General features: G+C 46.3%; 2 protein-coding genes across 3 annotated transcripts in view; one reads left to right on the plus strand and one right to left on the minus strand.

Moving 5' to 3' along the window:
• WDR12 (WD repeat domain 12) overlaps positions 1 to 15,759 on the plus strand; it is a 66,698-nt gene extending 50,939 nt beyond the window's left edge. Inside the window, exons 10-13 of one of the 2 annotated variants that reach the window (XM_083154084.1) lie at positions 7,701 to 7,806; positions 9,809 to 9,941; positions 13,166 to 13,238; positions 13,325 to 15,759. In XM_083154084.1, the coding sequence (XP_083010210.1) occupies positions 7,701 to 7,806; positions 9,809 to 9,941; positions 13,166 to 13,238; positions 13,325 to 13,402 (390 nt within the window). In that variant the 3' untranslated portion in view covers positions 13,403 to 15,759. The remainder of the gene's footprint in view (positions 1 to 7,700; positions 7,807 to 9,808; positions 9,942 to 13,165; positions 13,239 to 13,324) is intronic. The other variant, XM_083154083.1, reaches the window with a different exon arrangement.
• Positions 15,760 to 18,159: 2,400 nt separating this feature from the next.
• Positions 18,160 to 19,482, minus strand: part of MPP4 (MAGUK p55 scaffold protein 4) — a 151,428-nt gene continuing 150,105 nt past the window's right edge. Inside the window, exon 22 of the mRNA XM_083154085.1 lies at positions 18,160 to 19,316. Within this exon, the coding sequence (XP_083010211.1) occupies positions 19,131 to 19,316 (186 nt within the window). The 3' untranslated portion in view covers positions 18,160 to 19,130. The remainder of the gene's footprint in view (positions 19,317 to 19,482) is intronic.

Below are 19,482 nucleotides of genomic sequence, written 5' to 3' on the forward strand. Positions count from 1 at the left end.
ATTTACAATTGAGACATGGGATAAGTACACAATTTGGGGAATTAACTTTGGATATTTATAGATCACCCATAAAGATATTGGTATACAAGCTCGGAAAAAGTAAACAGATATCAACAGTATATGCCAGGGGTGTCAAACACAAGGCCCGCGGGCCAAATCTGGCCCGCCAGACCTCTTCATGTGGCCCGCGCAGCCGCCGCCAGCCTTCACCTTTTATTCTCGATTTATTTATTTTTTTTTTAAACAAGAAAGCCGCCTCTTCAGCGCATGCGCGGCAGCCTACAAGGCAGAGAACGCCTGCCCTCTAGCGCAGTGCCGCCGGTCGTCAACCCCTCCTCCGCTCCCACCTGCTGTATAGGAGCCAGAGAGAGGAAAGAGCAGGTCCGTCGTGGTGAATGGTGCTGCTGTGCGCTCCAGGTCACTTACTGCTGAGTGTGCACTGCACAGTGACCGGGAGCACGCTGCCCCCCACTCCTGGATAGAGCGCTACTCACAGGAGGGAGGGGGAAATGCGCCTGTGTGAGAGCGCAGCTGTGTCCTTGGTGGTGGAGCAGCTCAGACTGGAGTGGACGCATCAGAGCGGGTAAGTGTCAAACTCTCTGCCTATGTGTGTGTGTGCACTGGCACATTGCAGCCCATCATTTATTGCTGTGTCCCATGATAATAAGGAGGACATATGCCCTAAGACTGAGTGCTGCCCCCCTGTGCAGGCAGTGTGTGCCCTAATGCACTGCAGTTCACAGCAATAGCAGGAGGGAAATGCTACTGCTGAGTATACAATAATTGAATGCAGTGACAATAATTTATGATAATAAAGAGTGGACACATAGTCCTACAGCTGATGATGCTGATGCGGCCCCCAATGAATTTGAGTTTGACACCCCTGGTATATGCCATGCTGAACAGTTATATAAACCCGCAAATATTTGTCCGCCTAAAAAACAAATGGGAACAAAATTTGGGAAGCATAACTGAGGGACAGTGGATACAAATATTAGGGTCAACGGGGCTGACGACCTCATGTATAAGATATCAGCAAATATATTTATATGTAATGCATAGAGTATATCATTCACCAGTGTCTTTATACAAGGCTCATTTACGTTCCAATACAGTCTGTCCTAAATGTGGAGCAGAGGGTGCGGATTTCTGGCACTTAATATGGAGCTGTCCACAGATATTTAAATTCTGGAAATATGTATGGAGGGACATTATAAAAACTGAACCCACTCTCCCAGAAATAATATCACCACAAATATGTTTGTTTGGCTTAGATCTTAGAGAGACGCATTCAGTTACAATATATCATTATGTACTATGCCTTACTACAATGGCAAAAGTTCTGATTGCAAGAAAATGGTTAGCAACAGAGGTACCTAATATTAGCCACTGGAGAGCGCTAGTAAATGAGACCATGCGGCATGAGAAATTCACATATAAAACTAGAGGATCAATTGCTACTTACCATAAGAAATGGGATAGATGGAATTTATTACAATAGACAGTGAAAATAGAATATAAATGAAATAATATGGACAGAGAATTAATATTAATGTTGTGATATTGGTATGATAGTATAAATATACTATAGAAGCTAAAGGGGAGAGATACAAAACAAACACTGAAAATAATTAAATAGGGAGACCAGTGAATGAATAATAATACTTTAACCTAAAGAATAAGGCCATACATGAATGTACGGGAAAAAGTTTGAGACATTGTTTTTTGTTTTTTTTGTCTTGTTATATGTAGAAGATAGTGGTGTGTTGTCCATATGGAAACATGGATTTTGTGGGCATATATACCATGATATTGGAATGGAGAGGAAGGGTAGAAGAGATGAGGAAAGGAAGGGTAGAAGAGATGAGAAGAGGAAGTGAGAAAAGGCAAATGTGAAAATAACAGGAGATGCAAAATATGGGAAGGAGATAAAAGGGGGCGGAGGTTGGGGAGAGTTAATTGTCTTGTTTTTGTTTTTTTTCTTATCTTCCCACTTACATAAGATATGTAGGACAATAAACACACTACACAGTAAAACACTATTAGAACACAAACCTATGAAACACAAAACATATAAGTATTTATAATATATCACACAAGGATCCAAATAGAAAATACACAACACAGTAAAATAATACAAGAACACAAAGTTACTAAACACAATTATTTAAAACTTATCACATAAGGATCCAAAAAGAAATACACACACAACACTATATATAGAGAAAAAGGGGAGGAAAGGGGGGGGGGACTATAAATGTAAGAAACACAAGCTATAATTAAAGGAAGGGGGGGGGAGGAGGTAAGGGATGAGAAGCTAATATAGGGTACTTTAACCCCGTACCCAAATAACGTAACAGAAATGAGTAAATGAATCCGACCCGATATGACTGCATCTCCTGATATTTATGGAAAATATGTATGATGCATGATATTTTTGATACCATGAGAATAAGAGACATGCATATGAAATTTAATTTAAATATGTATATGTATAAACACTTCCATATGATGGCTCTCCGAAAATATGTAACTAATAATGTAACTGTAATTGTCTTGATAATATATGTCTAAATGTAAAAATGATAATGATGTATGAAAGGAGAGAGAAAACAAAGAAAAATAATAAAGAATTTAAAAAAGAAAACAAAGCTTTACTCACCTTCAATGCGCACAAAATACACACGCACTTATTCTATATCAATAAGAATGTGTGTGTATTTATTTGTGTGTATGCACCAGTATTCCCATAGTGTCCCTAGGCGCACCTTTGCAATATGCAAAAACTGCAGACAAGCCAATGGCATGACAGGCTTCTGGCCCACCTGGGGGACCCCAAAGTGGGGGCACGTCTGCAGGATTTCCAGGACAGGTGGCTACCGGATTTACATTTCAAATCCTTTCAATTGGTTCGTCAACACCAGAACTACCTTTTTTTTTTTTTTGGAGTTTACTTATTTGGGAACCGCATCAGTGCTTTCTGCAAGTTGCAGCCCAAGACCTTCAGTATAGGGTCTTTAAAAAGATTATGGCCTACACGGTTTCAGCACAATGTCTGCAAGGGGTTACAATAATCCCATATTTGGACAATCTCTTACTGAAAGTACACTCCACAGGCCAAGCTTCTACGGGATGCGCTTCAGACTTACCATTTTCTTCAGCATAGCTGGACCTTCATTTTCCAAAAATCACAGCTCTTTCCCTCCCAGAGTGGCTGCTGATTCTGGGCCTGATCCTGCACACAGTAGAACAGCAGAAGGCCTTTCTGCCAATGTACAAAATCCACTCCTTGCAGAACTTGGCTAGACAGCTTTTACTACCCCGAAAGGTTTCGGTACACCTTTGCATTCCCTGGGTAGGCAAGATTGTGGTTTCTTTTTGAAGATATTCCTTATGGATGCTCATGGACAGGTTCTCATCTATGTACTATTTGGTGAAGCTTGATATCTGCTGGAGGGTTGGTGACTGTTTGGCATATGGAATTGGCCATCTTAACAACAGATGCCAGCCTCAGAGGCTTGGGGGTGCTTGTTCTAAATCGTCAGATCAAAGGGCAGTGGTAGACAAGAGACAAAACTCCATCAACGTAGTGGAGCTCCGGGCTATACAACTCGCTCTTCATCACGCGTCCCATCAAGGGGGTCAAGTCCTAAAGATTCCATCAGACAATACCATGGCTGTGGCCTATATAACCTGGCAGTGAGGGACATACACCTGCCGCGATGGGGGAAGCTGTGCTGAGTGCCTTGCCTAAGCACGGATCGCTCGGTACACTTCGCTGCACAGCCGCAATGTGTGCTGTGCGGGCCAGTGCTCTCTGGTGAGAACACTGTTGATGACTAGATTTTTTGACTGCATGCAGTCAAGATCTAGTGCGGAGATAGGGACAGGCGGGGCTGTGTGATGCCGGGTGCATACACACGGAGTGATCCGTGCTTTATTTCTAAGCAACTAGCTCATATCGCTTAGAAATCACCCCTTTTTTTTCTTGATCCCTGGAGTGGAAAACTGGAAGGTGGATTGCTTAAACCATCAGGATCTTCACCTGGAAAAATGGGCGCATAAGTGTCTCCTTTTTCAAGCATTGCCTCAACGTTGGGGAGGTGTTTTGGGACGATTACATTTCGATGCGCAGTCCTGCGGGTAATGAGATGGATCATATGATCTTATGTACTGCACCCATGATCTGAAGATGCTACTGATGATCAGTAGGCTGGGAGTTGCAGATCTTACGATAGTCCTTATGTGAAATAACACACAAGCCTATCGTGTGTCTGGGAAGCTGCTGGGATTTCAAAGGTAATCTGAAACGATCCATATCTGATGCTGGTAGTCCTGATGTATGACCAGCTTAAGCTAGTTGCATGCTACAGAGCCCTTTCTGTTGAGAATAAACGTGAGGACGTTGTACAAGTAAAGGAAAAAGTCCCATGGTGCGATTGTATCTCCTGCTTTGCCAATAATTGAGGACCATTTCACAGTCCTAATAGCATAGTAGGTTGGAGAAAAAAGGTGAATGGCGCTGAAGATCTGTTTGCACACACATATTTTCTTTCTCTTGCGGCCCACAAAATGAGAGTAAGTGTTCCCTTGTAGTAAGTCTCAGAGAAAGTGAAAAGAAAAAGACAATGGGCCTTATTCTAGTTCACTCTTTCTGAAAAAATCCTTCTTAGATGGACAAAACCATGTGGACTGCAGGGGGGCAGATGTAAAATGTGCAGAGAGAATTAGTTTTGGGTGAGTTATTTGGTTTCTGTGCAGGGTAAATAGTGGCTGCTTTATTTTTACACTGCATTATAGATCTCACTTTGAAGTAAAACCCCAGCCAAATCTAACTCTCTGCACAAGTAACATCTGCCCCACCTGCAGTGCACATGGTTTTGTCCATCTAAGAAGGATTTTGTCAGAGTGAACTAGAATAAGGCCCAATGTCCAGTATGCCTTAACCAGGGGTAAAAGGGAAAGCTTTAGGCACCTCAATGTGTACCCTCACTCACGCTAGAGGTGGAATTGATATCCACATAAAGGTATCTTTGCATACATCTGGGTCACACCTCGTACCTAGGATAGATAACTCAGTCACTTACTGTAGGTCAGTTGTTGACAGAAGGAAGAATTGGGAGACTCCATCTTCAGTGGGTTGATCCAGGGTACTCTTATTTCTTGGAGCCACCTCTTTTAAAGTAAGTTCTGACAAAGTTAGAAGATTTTAAAATCAGTTTACATTGTAGCTGGTGTCACACTGTGACCATCTATGGTTGGTTGTTGGATGAGCAAAGCTATTGAGTCTTGGGCATTTCTGGTAACTGAGGTTTCTCAGTCCGGTAAACTAGCCGAAGAGATTATTTAATTAGCGCAACATATCCATTCATTGGTGGCCTACAGTATTTAGGGGAAGCCTCGAAAGATGTGTGCACACTGGCGTCTAGATCCACTGCACTGGCTAGATCAGCTTGTAGGACTCTCTGCCAGACACTGAGTCAAAGAATGCAGTAGAGGCCTTACCCTTTGCAGGTAATGTATGTTTTGGGCCATAGTTAGACAATTGGATATCTTAAGCGACTGGAGGTAAATCCATGTTTTTTCCATCTGCTACTCCAGCTACTAGATGTCCTTTTCTGGTCAGTCCTTTTGTGCCTCAGGACACTTTCTAGTGGGATGTGGTCATTTGCTCTACAGCATGATGGTCGAAAGTCATTAGGTCAACACCATTAGGTCGACATGGGTCTAGGTCGACAGGTCGTTAGTTCGACAATGTCTAGGTCGGCAGTCAAAAGGTTGACATGGGGTTTTTCACTGTTTTTTGAGCCAACATGTGCCGACAGGTGGTTTTTCATGCTCTACCATCCACTACGGCGTGGTGAGAGAATAAAATAGTGTGCCAGGGGATGCAGTGCACTTTAAACTTTTTCCATGTCGACATTGTTGACATTCAGGTAAAAAAAAACAGCGGAAAACCCCATGTCGACCTTTTGAGTGTCAACCTAGACATTGTCGAACTAATGACCTATAACCATGTCGACCTAATGACTGTCGACCAAATGATCCCAACCCTTTCTAGTATGCTTTAGAGGTGGATCCTCTTTCTCGTGACTTCAGAGGACGTGGCAGAGCCACCGCAACCACCTCCCATCAGGACCCAAAGCCCAGTGCATTATGGGTTTCCTTCTCTCATATTGTTCTAAAAGTGGGGGTAGATAAAATGCTCCTCGCAGGTGTGCAGGTTTTTTCCAGCCTCTTCATTTTACCGAAGCCGGACGGTTCAGTGAGACCCATTGTGAACTCCCATTGAGAATCTCAACCCATATTTGAGAACGTTCAAGATGGAATAGCTTCAATCTTTTATTGCTGGTCTGGAACGGGATGAATTCCTAATGTTCTTGGACATAAAAGATGCGCACCTGCACATTCTAGTATGGCCACCCCATCAGATGTATCTCAGATTTGTGCTAAAAGAACTTCGTTCCGGGCCTTGTTCTTCGGCCTGTCAAAAGCGCCCAGGGTCTTTACAAAGGTCATTGCGGTTATGATGACCCTTTTGTGGCCGCAGGGATTTAGTAATCCCTTATCTTGACAACATTTTATTAAAAGCTCCATCAAGGAAACAATTTTGTCTGAACAAAGAAGTCACTCAGTACAAGACAAATTTTCCCAAGTCTTCCTTACAGCCAACCGCATCTTCCGTTTCTTGGCCTGATAATGAATACCAGAAATGAACGCATATTTCTAACTTTGGAGAAAGTCTGCCCTTTCGGAGATGGTCTGGTTGGTCCTCTGCCACAAGAAGGTCCTTGTCCCTCACACCTGTGCATCTGATTATTGGGTCAGATGGTGGCAGCCTCTATGCCCGCTTCGATTCCAGGCCTTTTCAGCTAGACATACAGATACAAAAGGTTAACCCGCACCAGCCTTGTAATTCTTTGTAATTCTCCCTACAGTATATGAGACCATATATAAGGAAAGGATTGTACTTATCAGTCAATGTTTTAGGGAGGTCCTACCCACTACTTATGGAAACACCTAAAACGCCCAACAAGAAGTTTAGTATCCTTGTGACTGCACTAAGGATCATTAAATGTAACCTTTATTATAAACTATTAAAACCTAAATAATTTGTCGGTGAAATAATAAAATGTAGAATGTGAATAAGGAGAGAAATAAATGTGTTTTAGACAAATTAGTACACATTTATTTCTCTTCACTTTCTGTATTTCTAATATTTCACTGGCAAATTATGTAGGTTTTAATGGTCAAGGCAAAATACTTTTATCTGTTTTGAGTCTTTTGGCCTATGATTTTTAGTTCAGCCGTGCGATGTTACTGGGTTCTCAAAGCTCTTCCGCCAGTGATGGGAGCTGTGTTCTGTGCCCACTGTAAGCTCTATACCCGTGTCCCTTGCCGGATGAAGGCAAAAACTTGGGACACTGAATCTCCGTCTGTCTCTCTGCCTGTCTTTGTCTCTCTCTCTCTCTCTCTCTCTCTCTCTCTCTCTCTCTCTCTCTTCCCCCCCCCCCCCCCCCAGTCTATTTGTGTCTTTCCCTCTCTGCCTGTCTGTCTTCTGTCTCTCTCTCCCCAATACTGCATTCTATACACACTTGTAAGGTCTAGTCCACTGTCCGCTGTGGGATCTGGCAAATGGATTTAACAGTCAGTACCAAAATCCTGTTTTCATAAAATTACCTTTTTGGTGTTTTTTCCAGACTGGAAACAAGGTATTTAACTCTATAGCATATTCACCATTATGCAGACGTCTTGCATCTGGAAGTACAGACCGACATATTCGTCTATGGGATCCACGTACAAAAGGTAATCAAGTAACAGTCCGGTGCCCTCCATCTGTACCTTTCATGTCGAGTATTAGTCCAGTGCCCGCCTTGCAGTGTGTAGCTTATTGTGCAGTCAACTTCCCGCCATGCATTCCTGTGTGTAGCATATTGCGCAGTCCAGTGCCCGCCATTCATTCCTGTGTGTAACGTAATGCGCAGTCCAGTGCCCGCCATTCATTCCTGTGTGTAGCGTATTGCGCAGTCTAGTGCCCGCCATACATTCCTATTTGTAGCGTATTGCGCAGTCCAGTGCCCGCCATGCATTCCTGTGTGTAGCGTATTGTGCAGTCCAGTGCCCGCCATGCATTCCTGTGTGTAGCGTATTGCGCAGTCCAGTGCCTGCCATGCATTCCTGTGTGTAGTGTATTGCGCAGTCCAGAGCCCGCCATTCATTCCTGTGTGTAGCGTATTGCGCAGTCTAGTGCCCGCCATACATTCCTATTTGTAGCGTATTGCGCAGTCCAGTGCCCGCCATGCATTCCTGTGTAGTGTATTGCGCAGTCCAGTGCCCGCCATACATTCCTGTGTGTAGCGTATTGTGCAGTCCAGTGCCCGCCATGCATTCCTGTGTAGTGTATTGCGCAGTCCAGTGCCCGCCATGCATTCCTGTGTGTAGCATATTGCGCAGTCCAGTGCCCACCATGCATTCCTGTGTGTAGTGTATTGCGCAGTCCAGTGCCCGCCATTCATTCCTGTGTGTAACGTAATGCGCAGTCCAGTGCCCGCCATTCATTCCTGTGTGTAGCGTATTGCGCAGTCTAGTGCCTGCCATACATTCCTATTTGTAGCGTATTGCGCAGTCCAGTGCCCGCCATGCATTCCTGTGTGTAGCGTATTGTGCAGTCCAGTGCCTGCCATGCATTCCTGTGTGTAGTGTATTGTGCAGTCCAGTGCCCGCCATTCATTCCTGTGTGTAGCGTATTGTGCAGTCCAGTGCCCGCCATGCATTCCTGTGTGTAGCGTATTGTGCAGTCTAGTGCCCGCCATGCATTCCTGTGTGTAGGGTATTGCGCAGTCCAGTGCCCAACATGCATTCCTGTGTGTGGCGTATTTTGCAGTCCAGTGCCCGCCATGCATTCCTGTGTGTAGCGTATTTTGCAGTCCAGTGCCCGCCATGCATTCCTGTGTGTAGCGTATTGCGCAGTCCAGTGCCCGCCATGCATTCCTGTGTGTAGCGTATTGTGCAGTCTAGTGCCCGCCATGCATTCCTGTGTGTAGGGTATTGTGAAGTCCAGTGCCCGCCATGCATTCCTGTGTAGCGTATTGCGCAGTCCAGTGCCCGCCATGCATTCCTGTGTGTAGCGTATTTTGCAGTCCAGTGCCCGCCATGCATTCCTGTGTGTAGCGTATTGCGCAGTCCAGTGCCCGCCATGCATTCCTGTGTAGTGTATTGCGCAGTCCAGTGCCCGCCATGCATTCCTGTGTGTAGCGTATTGTGAAGTCCAGTGCCCGCCATGCATTCCTGTGTAGCGTATTGCGCAGTCCAGTGCCCGCAATGCATTCCTGTGTAGCGTATTGCGCAGTCCAGTGCCCGCCATTCATTCCTGTGTAGCGTATTGCGCAGTCCAGTGCCCGCCATGCATTCCTGTGTAGCGTATTGCGCAGTCCAGTGCCCGCCATGCATTCCTGTGTGTAGCGTATTGTGAAGTCCAGTGCCCGCCATGCATTCCTGTGTAGCGTATTGCGCAGTCCAGTGCCCGCAATGCATTCCTGTGTAGCGTATTGCGCAGTCCAGTGCCCGCCATTCATTCCTGTGTAGCGTATTGCGCAGTCCAGTGCCCGCCATGCATTCCTGTGTAGCGTATTGCGCAGTCCAGTGCCCGCCATGCATTCCTGTGTAGCATATTGTGCAGTCCAGTGCCCGCCATGCATTCTCTCACCCACTTTCCTCTTGCTGTGAATACATGTTCTGCAGTGGATTATGTGAATGCTTGTTGACCCTGGTCAGTACCCACATTGATATCTGTTTTGCTCCTGTGTAGATGGATCTCTGGTTCTGCTCTCGCTGACGTCGCACACGGGTTGGGTCACTGCTGTACAGTGGTCCCCTTCTAATGAGCAACAACTGGTCTCTGGTTCTCTGGACAATGTAGTGAAGCTCTGGGACACCAGAAGGTATGTGTCTTGTAGGTGTTCCGTATGTCCGATGTCCACAGCAGCTGACAGCTGAGTCATATACAGATGTGTCCTCATTCATTTTGCTACAGTCACGCCAGGCAGCCCTTCATGGCACGTCCAATTGCGTGATAATCTAGCATCAGGCGTAGGTTTTTTTTTTTGCCGACAATACAACTTAATCTTAATGTAATGCAACTATTACTTACAAGGAGACCACACTGATTAATGTGACATGTCTGTGTCTTTGACTGTACACAAAGAGCTATTATAGCAGCCAAAGCTTTTCTCCAGAACATGTTCTATTCTGCATTATAGCTATACTGATGCTGGAGGTATGAGGTATATCACACTGCATAGTGTACTGAGGCTGGATGTATGAGGCATCTCACGCTGCACGGTGTACTGAGGCTGGATGTATGAGGTATATCACACTGCATGGTGTACTGAGGCTGGATGTATGAGGTATATCATGCTACATGGTGTACTGAGGCTGGATGTATGAGGTATATTACGCTGCACGGTGTACTGAGGCTGGATGTATGAGGTATATCACGCTGTATGGTGTACTGAGGCTGGATGTATGAGGTATATCATGCTACATGGTGTACTGAGGCTGGATGTATGAGGTATATTACGCTGCACGGTGTACTGAGGCTGGATGTATGAGGTATATCACGCTGCATGGTGTACTGAGGCTGGATGTATGAGGTATATCACGCTGCATGGTGTACTGAGGCTGGATGTATGAGGTATATCACGCTGCATGGTGTACTGAGGCTGGATGTATGAGGTATATCATGCTACATGGTGTACTGAGGCTGGATGTATGAGGTATATCACGCTGCATGGTGTACTGAGGCTGGATGTATGAGATATATCACGCTGCACGGTGTACTGAGGCTGTATATATGAGGTATATAACGCTGCACGGTGTACTGAGGCTGGATGTATGAGGTATATCACGCTGCATGGTGTACTGAGACTGGATGTATGAGGCATCTCACGCTGCACAGTGTACTGAGGCTGGATGTATGAGGTATATAACGCTGCACGGTGTACTGAGGCTGGGTGTATGAGGTATATCACGCTGCACGGTGTACTGAGGCTGGGTGTATGAGGTATATCACGCTGCATGTTGTACTGAGGCTGGATGTATGAGGCATCTCACGCTGCATGGTGTACTGAGGCTGGATGTATGAGGCATCTCACACTGCATGGTGTACTGAGGCTGGATGTATGAGGTATATCACGCTGCATGGTGTACTGAGGCTGGATGTATGAGGTATATCCCGCTGCATGGTGTACTGAGGCTGGATGTATGAGGCATCTCACGCTGCACGGTGTACTGAGGCTGGATGTATGAGGCATCTCACGCTGCACGGTGTACTGAGGCTGGGTGTATGAGGTATATCACGCTGCATGGTGTACTGAGGCTGGATGTATGAGGCATATCACACTGCATGGTGTACTGAGGCTGGATGTATGAGGCATCTCAGGCTGGATGTATGAGGCATCTCACGCTGCATGGTGTACTGAGGCTGGATGTATGAGGTATCTCACGCTGCACGCTGCACGGTGTACTGAGGCTGGGTGTATGAGGTATATCACGCTGCACGGTGTACTGAGGCTGGATGTATGAGGCATCTCACTACATGGTGTACTGAGGCTGGATGTATGAGGCATCTTCCGCTGCATGGTGTACTGAGGCTGGGTGTATGAGGTGTATCACGCTGCATGGTGTACTGAGGCTGGGTGTATGAGGTGTATCACGCTGCATGGTGTACTGAGGCTGGATGTATGAGGCATCTCACGCTGCATGGTGTACTGAGGCTGGATGTATGAGGCATCTCACGCTGCATGGTGTACTGAGGCTGGATGTATGAGGTATATCACGCTGCATGGTGTACTGAGGCTGGGTGTATGAGGTATATCACGCTGCGGGCGGGATGTTGTAACATCCGCGCCCATTATCGCCGGCTACCGCATTATTAGTAACGGCATATGCTATAACATATGCCGTTATTCATGCAAGGGACAGCTCTTGCGGTAAGAACTGTCCCTTGCGATGCGGTGCCGGCGCTGGACTTCCGGGTCTGTGACCCGGGAGTCCATCTGCGCATGCGCAGACCCCGGCGCCGGCCGCAGGGCACGCTGGGAGGGATCCGTGACGGATCCCTCAAACAGCGCTGCGGTAAGAAGCCCATAGGCTTCTGCAGGGATTCGCCAGCTTTAGCTGGCGATTCCCTCCGCAGCGCTGACACTGCGGAGGCGCCATATAGCATATAGAAATGCGGTAGAAACCCCGAAAACGGGGTTTTTACCGCATTTCTGCTATATAGCATCCCGCCCTTTATGTGTACTGAGGCTGGATGTATGATGTATATCACGCTGCATGGTGTACTGAGGCTGGATGTATGAGGTATATCACGCTGCATGGTGTACTGAGGCTGGGTGTATGAGGTATATCACGCTGCATGTGTACTGAGGCTGGATGTATGATGTATATCACGCTGCATGGTGTACTGAGGCTGGGTGTATGAGGTATATCACCGCTGCATGTGTACTGAGGCTGGATGTATGATGTATATCACGCTGCATGGTGTACTGAGGCTGGGTGTATGAGATATGTCACGCTGCATGGTGTACTGAGGCTGGATGTATGAGGCATCTCACGCTGCATGGTGTACAGAGGTATCTCCCGCTGTGTGGTGTAATGAGGCTGGATGTATGAGGACGTATCTGTACACTATATATCAGTAGTACAGGCAGGAACTGATGGCAGGAGTCGCCTGATACTGAGCAGCTGCAGTGTGGGAACAAGCCTTTTGGTTGTGATCAATTGTTTTTGAATATGCTAATGAGTCCATAGGGATCATCCATCAAGTTTAATCAGTGTTGCTGTAGTCTGTACACTATGACATGGCCTCTCTCCTAGTATTAGCACCATTCAGTATTGTACAGCGCCGTGCACACCAGCACGTTTGGCGCATACCTCTCTCCTAGTATTAGCACCATTCAGTATTGTACAGCGCCGTGCACACCAGCACGTTTGGCGCATACCTCTCTCCTAGTATTACCACCATTCAGTATTGTACAGCGCTGTGCACACCAGCACGTTTGGCGCATACCTCTCTCCTCGTATTATCACCATTCAGTGTGATACAGCACTGTGCACCTTTGCAGAAATGTCATTGATTCTCCCTTCTGTTCTGTTCTCACAGCTGTAAAGCTCCTCTCTACGATTTAGCTGCTCATGAAGATAAAGTTCTATGTGTGGACTGGACGGAATCAGGGGTGAGAGCTGCAGGATAATATTGGACGTTCGCTAGATGTGTAACGCGCTCTCATACACTAATGACTTCTCTCTCTCTCTCCCGTAGCTGATCCTGAGTGGAGGAGCAGACAACAAACTGTATTCTTTCAGATACACAGCACCACCTTCAGATGTGGGAGCGTGAAGCGCCACATCCAGCCAGTCTCCATTTTTATCACCGCTGCAGGATTAACTATTGCAAATCAAATTGTTAAGAAACTTTGTTTCTTTTATTACTAAATTGTATTATACAGAATAATAAGCGTATGTTTATTGCTGCAGTTTTAATTTTCTACTTTTTCAAGGTACAAATTTGTATTGGTTATAACCGGCTATAGTGTTTGCCACTGTAATTTGGGTACGTTATGAAGACCTATATATTCCTGGCAGTCTGATTATACATTGTTATATGGGGATACGGTCATTGGGTCCCCACCAAGAAGGTCGACAAAAGGTGGTATTTAATGCCCTACCATCCACTAGGACATAAGGGTACAAATAAAAAAATGTTGACTTTTTCACTGTCAACCTAATGACCCTGTCGACCAACTTGCTGGTGACCAATTGATCCACACCCGTTATATGCTATAGAGTCAATGATCACACTTTCTGAGGGATGATGCATTTAACCATTACATAATGGGGCACACCTCCGTCCGCTCCTTATGCCTCACCACCATACATTAGCTTTTACATGTGGGTTATATAGTGTGGCACACCTCCAGCAGGTCTGGTGGTGAGGAAGAAGGACCGATCGGCCCTCTCCTGCCGTTCCCCATTTATTTTTATACCCAGATAGGGCTGTCCTCAGGACCAAACCGGGTCATCTTCCTAAGGCAGGGGTTCCAAAAGTTTTGAAATCACGGCACCCCAAAGCATCAGAAATGTTTTCGCGGCATTCTTAGGCTAAAGGTTTCTCATTGAGAAAGTCAGAAACAAATATTAAGTTAAATAAATTGTGTTTATATCTCATCCTAAGGATCAGTATGTCATGATGGACGGATTCCCTTCTGTTTGTCCACAATTTGACTATTATAATGGACATAAAAAACTTGAATTGGTCCTGGACCACCAACCCAGGGCACCCCTGCAAGTCCCTCAAAGCACCCCAGGGTTCCATGACACACCGTTTTGGAACCACTGTCCTAAGGTATTGTCTAGGCCTTTGATGGCTAACTTTGACACTCCAGCTGTTGTTGAACTACACATACCAGCATGCTCTGCATCAGATTTAGCATGGCCAAATAGCAAAACTGAAGTGGAGCATGCTGGGATGTGTAGTTCAACAACAGCTGCAGTGTCAAGGTTAGTCATCAAGGGTTTAGGTTCCACGTGAACCAAGAAATTGTGGTCCTGGGGTCTCTGCTGAGCAATCTTCCCTGCATGTGGTCCGTTCTCTTCGGATCTATGTACGAAGAACCAGGAATATTAGGAAATTAGGCGGTATATTAGGCTAATACCTTTTAGCGTTTTTGACACTTGCTTCCCAAGACTCAGCCTTTAGGCAGTGTGTGCTTAATGCAGCTCTCGCGGGTCCCTACCCTTTGTCGCATCTGCTACAGGGCGAGATTCTCTATTACAGAAATGCGGTAAAAAACCCCGTTATCGGAATTTTTACCGCATTTCTGTATTCTCTAACCTCCCTCCGCAGTGTCACCGCTGCGGAGGGAATCGCCAGCAAAAGCTGGCGGTTCCCTGCAGAAGCCTATGGGCTTCTTACCGCAGCGGTGTGTGAGGGATCCGTCACGGATCCCTCCCAGCATGCCCTGCGGCCGGCGCGTCAGTCTGCGCATGCGCAGACGGACTCCCGGGTCATAGACCCGGAAGTCCAGCAACGGCGCCGCATCGCAAGGGACAGCTCTTACCGCAAGAGCTGTCCCTTGTGTTAATGACCGCATATTTTAGAGAATATGCGGTCATTAGAAATGCGGTGGCCGGCGAAGAGGGCTGCGGATTTTAGAGAATCCTGCCCTTAGTCTGGCATTTGCTGTTTATTTGTTATTGTGTGGACATGAATGTTGGTCTACAATGTATTGGAGCTGGTTGACTGTGGTTCCTTCCTGTCTCCTGCATTGGGCTTGTATCAGGTTGGAGTCGGGGCTTGGGAGGGGGAAGGGTAGGAGCCTGGTCTGCCCGGAAGGCAAAAGCTTCAACCCGATTGGTGTCGGTCTACTCCAACACCTACCAAGTGTCAGCCCTGTGTCTCCTGAGTACCTTGAAGAAAGAGATTGGACAGGTAATACATAAATCTCCCTTTGTGATGGTCTAGTGAGCAAAGTGTCCATTTTTTGCAGGTGACACTAAACTATAATGTCATTAAACCAGATCATGATGTGGCCTCTACACCGCGAATAGAATAAACTGGAGCATTGGGCAGAAATTGGAATAAAAGGTTTAACGTAGAAAAATGTAAGGTTATGCATTTTGGGACCAAAAAAAGTGTTCAATTTATAAATTGAATGGAATAAATGTAAGGGAATTGTTAAAGGAGAAGGATTTGGAAGTGCTCATTTTTTTTTAACTACAGTACTGTAGTTAGTGTAAAATTCCTTGTGCCACACTATGACCATCACATGTATTAGCCGAATATAGTGACCCCCACAGTGAGTACAAACCTTCAATTTGCCCAATCAGACTAGTTTATGTGATTGTCAGAGTGCTACACTGCACAACTCTTCGCCCAATCCACTGACTATCAATAATACACATTGGCTCAATAATTGAGCAGTGTATCTCTCAAACGGGCCATACTGTACATCAGAAATACCTGCTGACAATCATATTTCCCTACAGAATTGGTAGTTTTTAGACACACAATAGACTTATAATGTGCACACAATCTGTCATACAATCCAGCTCCTGTATAGAACCAAGGGGGTTAATGGTTGTTGCCAAGGGGTTAATGCTTTCAAAGCCTTGGAGGAGACAGACACTAGAGGTCATATTTTATCTGTAGCGTCTGACAGGGAGCACATCACTGTAGCATTACCAAGAAGTGCATCATGCACACAGCGTCTATTCCTGCAGCTGGGGGCATAGGCAGCAGCTCGTGGAGCTGCTGGGCATGCCCCCACAGCGGCAGCGCAGCTATATAGGCCACGCCCCTTCCTGCTTGGCCATACCCCCAAATTGCGGCACGTGCACTGTCCCGCCAGGCATTAGCAGAATGTTGGGAGGTATGCTATTGTGTGTCTAACGACTACCAATTCTGCCAGGGAGTTGAAGACGGGGGTGAAGGAGTGAGGGGAAAGGCAGCGGTGATGGGTGGAGGAAGGAATTGCATGTGATTAAAAGCATATGCAATCTGATCCTAATCTCCACTGATTAGACATGAAGAGGACCAACTGTTCGACCCATGGGACCCCGCATTGCACGATTCACACAATCATACAACCCGTTGAGATTGTACGCTTGTGTACAAACTCGGTCTGTTGTATGGGGGCCCTTCGTCGGGAATGAGAAATCTACCTAAATACCAGACTGGGATCATACTAAAAATATTTCGGTACTTGTTTCCTAGCACGGCGCCCGTCGGGTCCCATCGCATACCTTAACTTAAGACCGACCTGATTTTCGGGCTTTAAAGACATTTTTAACGCACTTTGAAAATCGGTCTCATCGCATGCCATTATAATGGCATGCGATGCGACCGACCTGATTTTTACATTGGACCCAATGTAAAAAGGGTCCCTGAGACCCGATTTTACTTTGGACCCAATGTTAAATGCCCCCCAGACCTGATTTTTAATTGTAAACCCACCCTGATGGTTAATTGTCAAATGCCCCCCCATTGTTAATGCAACGCCACGATCAACGTCAACCCGAAGCGTGGCGAGCGCAGCGGTACGCGTCCTCTGACCTTTTCATACCCCCACTATCCACGTCGGCGTGGAGTTGATTTTATATAGTGTGGCGAGCACGAAGCGTGGCGAGTGGACGCTTAATACGTCTGAAGTAATGCGCGTCCCCTTGCGGGGCTCGCCATGCTTCGGGCTCGCTGCGCTCGCCACACTATATAAAATCAACACCACGCCAACGTGGATAGTGGTGGTATAAAAAGGTTGAAAGACGCATACCGCCACCCCTAGCGGGCACGCTGCACTCGCCACGCTTCGGGGTGGCGTTGATCGTGACGTGGCGTTAACAATGGGGGGGGCATACAATGAAAAATGGGGTCTGGGGGGCATTTAACATTGGGGCCAATGTAAAATCGGGTCATCGCATGCGATGCGACCGATTTTTCCGATCCGATGGCATACAATTATAATCGTGGCGCTGTGCTAGGAAACAAGTACCGATATTTCCCTTGGGACAGACTGGTAGACCATTTGCTTTAGCACAGAGGCGGGATTAGACCTCCAGGGACCCTAGGCAGGATACTAGTTCGGGTCCATCCTCCCTCAAACAATTTATAGCACTATATTTGCACCTGGCATCAATAGATTACTTTGGTGCTTGCAAAGTCTGCCAATAACTTCTCCATTGCATGAACATTTGCATTACATACACTCTGATATCTGGCATTAAGCCTTCTTCCAAAAGACAAAGAACCTGTGTTGCATTTAAAGCAATGACGCAAAATGGGTGGACCATTTTGTGTCTAAACATTTTTTATCCTATCACAGGGACTTTGGGAGTGTGGGCGGATCCTTGTGATGCAATGACATCACATGGAATTATCACAATGAGCCTCTGGGAACATTTTGGATAGCCAGCTTATTTCTTATTTGGATCGGCTGGCACCTAGGTTGCATTGTAGAAAATCCACCTCAGCCATCACATCCCTGATTGGCACATATTTCAGACAAATAAATAATGTACTGTTTGTGGGGAAGCATAGACCGCTCCTTGCAGTTTTATTTAAGCTAAAACAATTTTAGACAAATAAAAGTCATTCCTGGTATCAGCGTCAGTCTCTCCTCACAATCTTACTGCATTCATGTTAGTGGAGGTTGCCATAACTGTCTTTGCTGACAGTGCCTGTGACATTATTGTTCCCCTCGCCCAGGGCCGGATTAAGGGAGGGATGGGGGGGGGGGGGGGTCAGTACCCCAGGGCCCCCACTATCTAGGGGCCCCCAGTGGTTGGCAGGTTTTTTTTTTCTAGCTAAAGGTTTTGTGCATGGGAGAGTGGTAGTGCTGCAGCTTCGCCTTTCTGCCAATGTGACAATGATTGATTAATGGTGCTGAGCATCAGGAGCCAAGGCACACTGACTGCGCAAGTGTACAGTGCATTACTGGGAGTCCCATGAGACTTTGCACAAGAGGTCAGAGGCTGAGAGGCTTGTGCTGAGCTCTGCTTGGTGGAGCTGCTCATATGCTTCTCAGGCCTATGTAGGACAGCAGCAGCCTCGTCATGTGAGGGTTTTTAATTAGAGGCAGTACTGAGCCTGTCAGGGCTCGTACAGAGGGACACAGGCTTTTCATGTGGTAATATATATATTTGTTTATATTAATTCCCCCCACTGCAGTTACCCATTGACCAAGTTTATACTGCCTTCACTCTGTGTTTTGACAGTGTAATATTCTCCCGTGCCGTTTGTGGGCAGTAATGACAAGTGGGAGGGGGCCCCCCTGTCTAAAGTGACCCGAGGCCCCTCCTAAGGCTTAATCTGGCCCTGCCCTCGCCTTCTTCCCTTTATCATTACCTGCCTGCCACACGATCACTATGCTAATCACCTGACATAATCTGTGCTGCTGTGACTATTCTCATATCCAGCTAAAAAGTTTTTCTAGGTCTGCCTTCTGTAAAAGTATATACACAGAGCGAGAGCAGAACACTTCACTAAAGTCTGCACACTCTTCTACATAACCTAATAATGCTGCAATATTTCCAGGTCCGGATTTTTACAGCACATATTATTTTCTTGGCCATTATGAATCTGAGCATATCCAAGAGGCTGGGATCCACTGTGGTTCATCCTGGGCCCGGCGGACAATGGACATGAGCTGGATACAAGCCGACTGCAAGTCATCGTTCACCAACACATGGTCAAAAAACTGATGGAACTGAGCTTCCATCTTGGCTGCAGATTCTTCTATCTCCTGGAAGTCTTCCTCCTGCAAAGGACCGAATTACTCAGATATAAATTCCTTAAGGCAGCGCATACACCCTCTAACACAACAAATAACATTCTAGCACTGCAGACTAATAAAGGGAATAAAATGTAGGCCAGTGCTGGATAATCCACGAGCCGACAGGAGCAGTTGCCCCGGAGGCCCCAAA

The sequence above is a fragment of the Crinia signifera genome, chromosome 7 (assembly GCF_055691185.1).
Source record: "Crinia signifera chromosome 7, ASM5569118v1, whole genome shotgun sequence".
NCBI classification, from domain to species: Eukaryota; Metazoa; Chordata; class Amphibia; order Anura; family Myobatrachidae; genus Crinia; species Crinia signifera.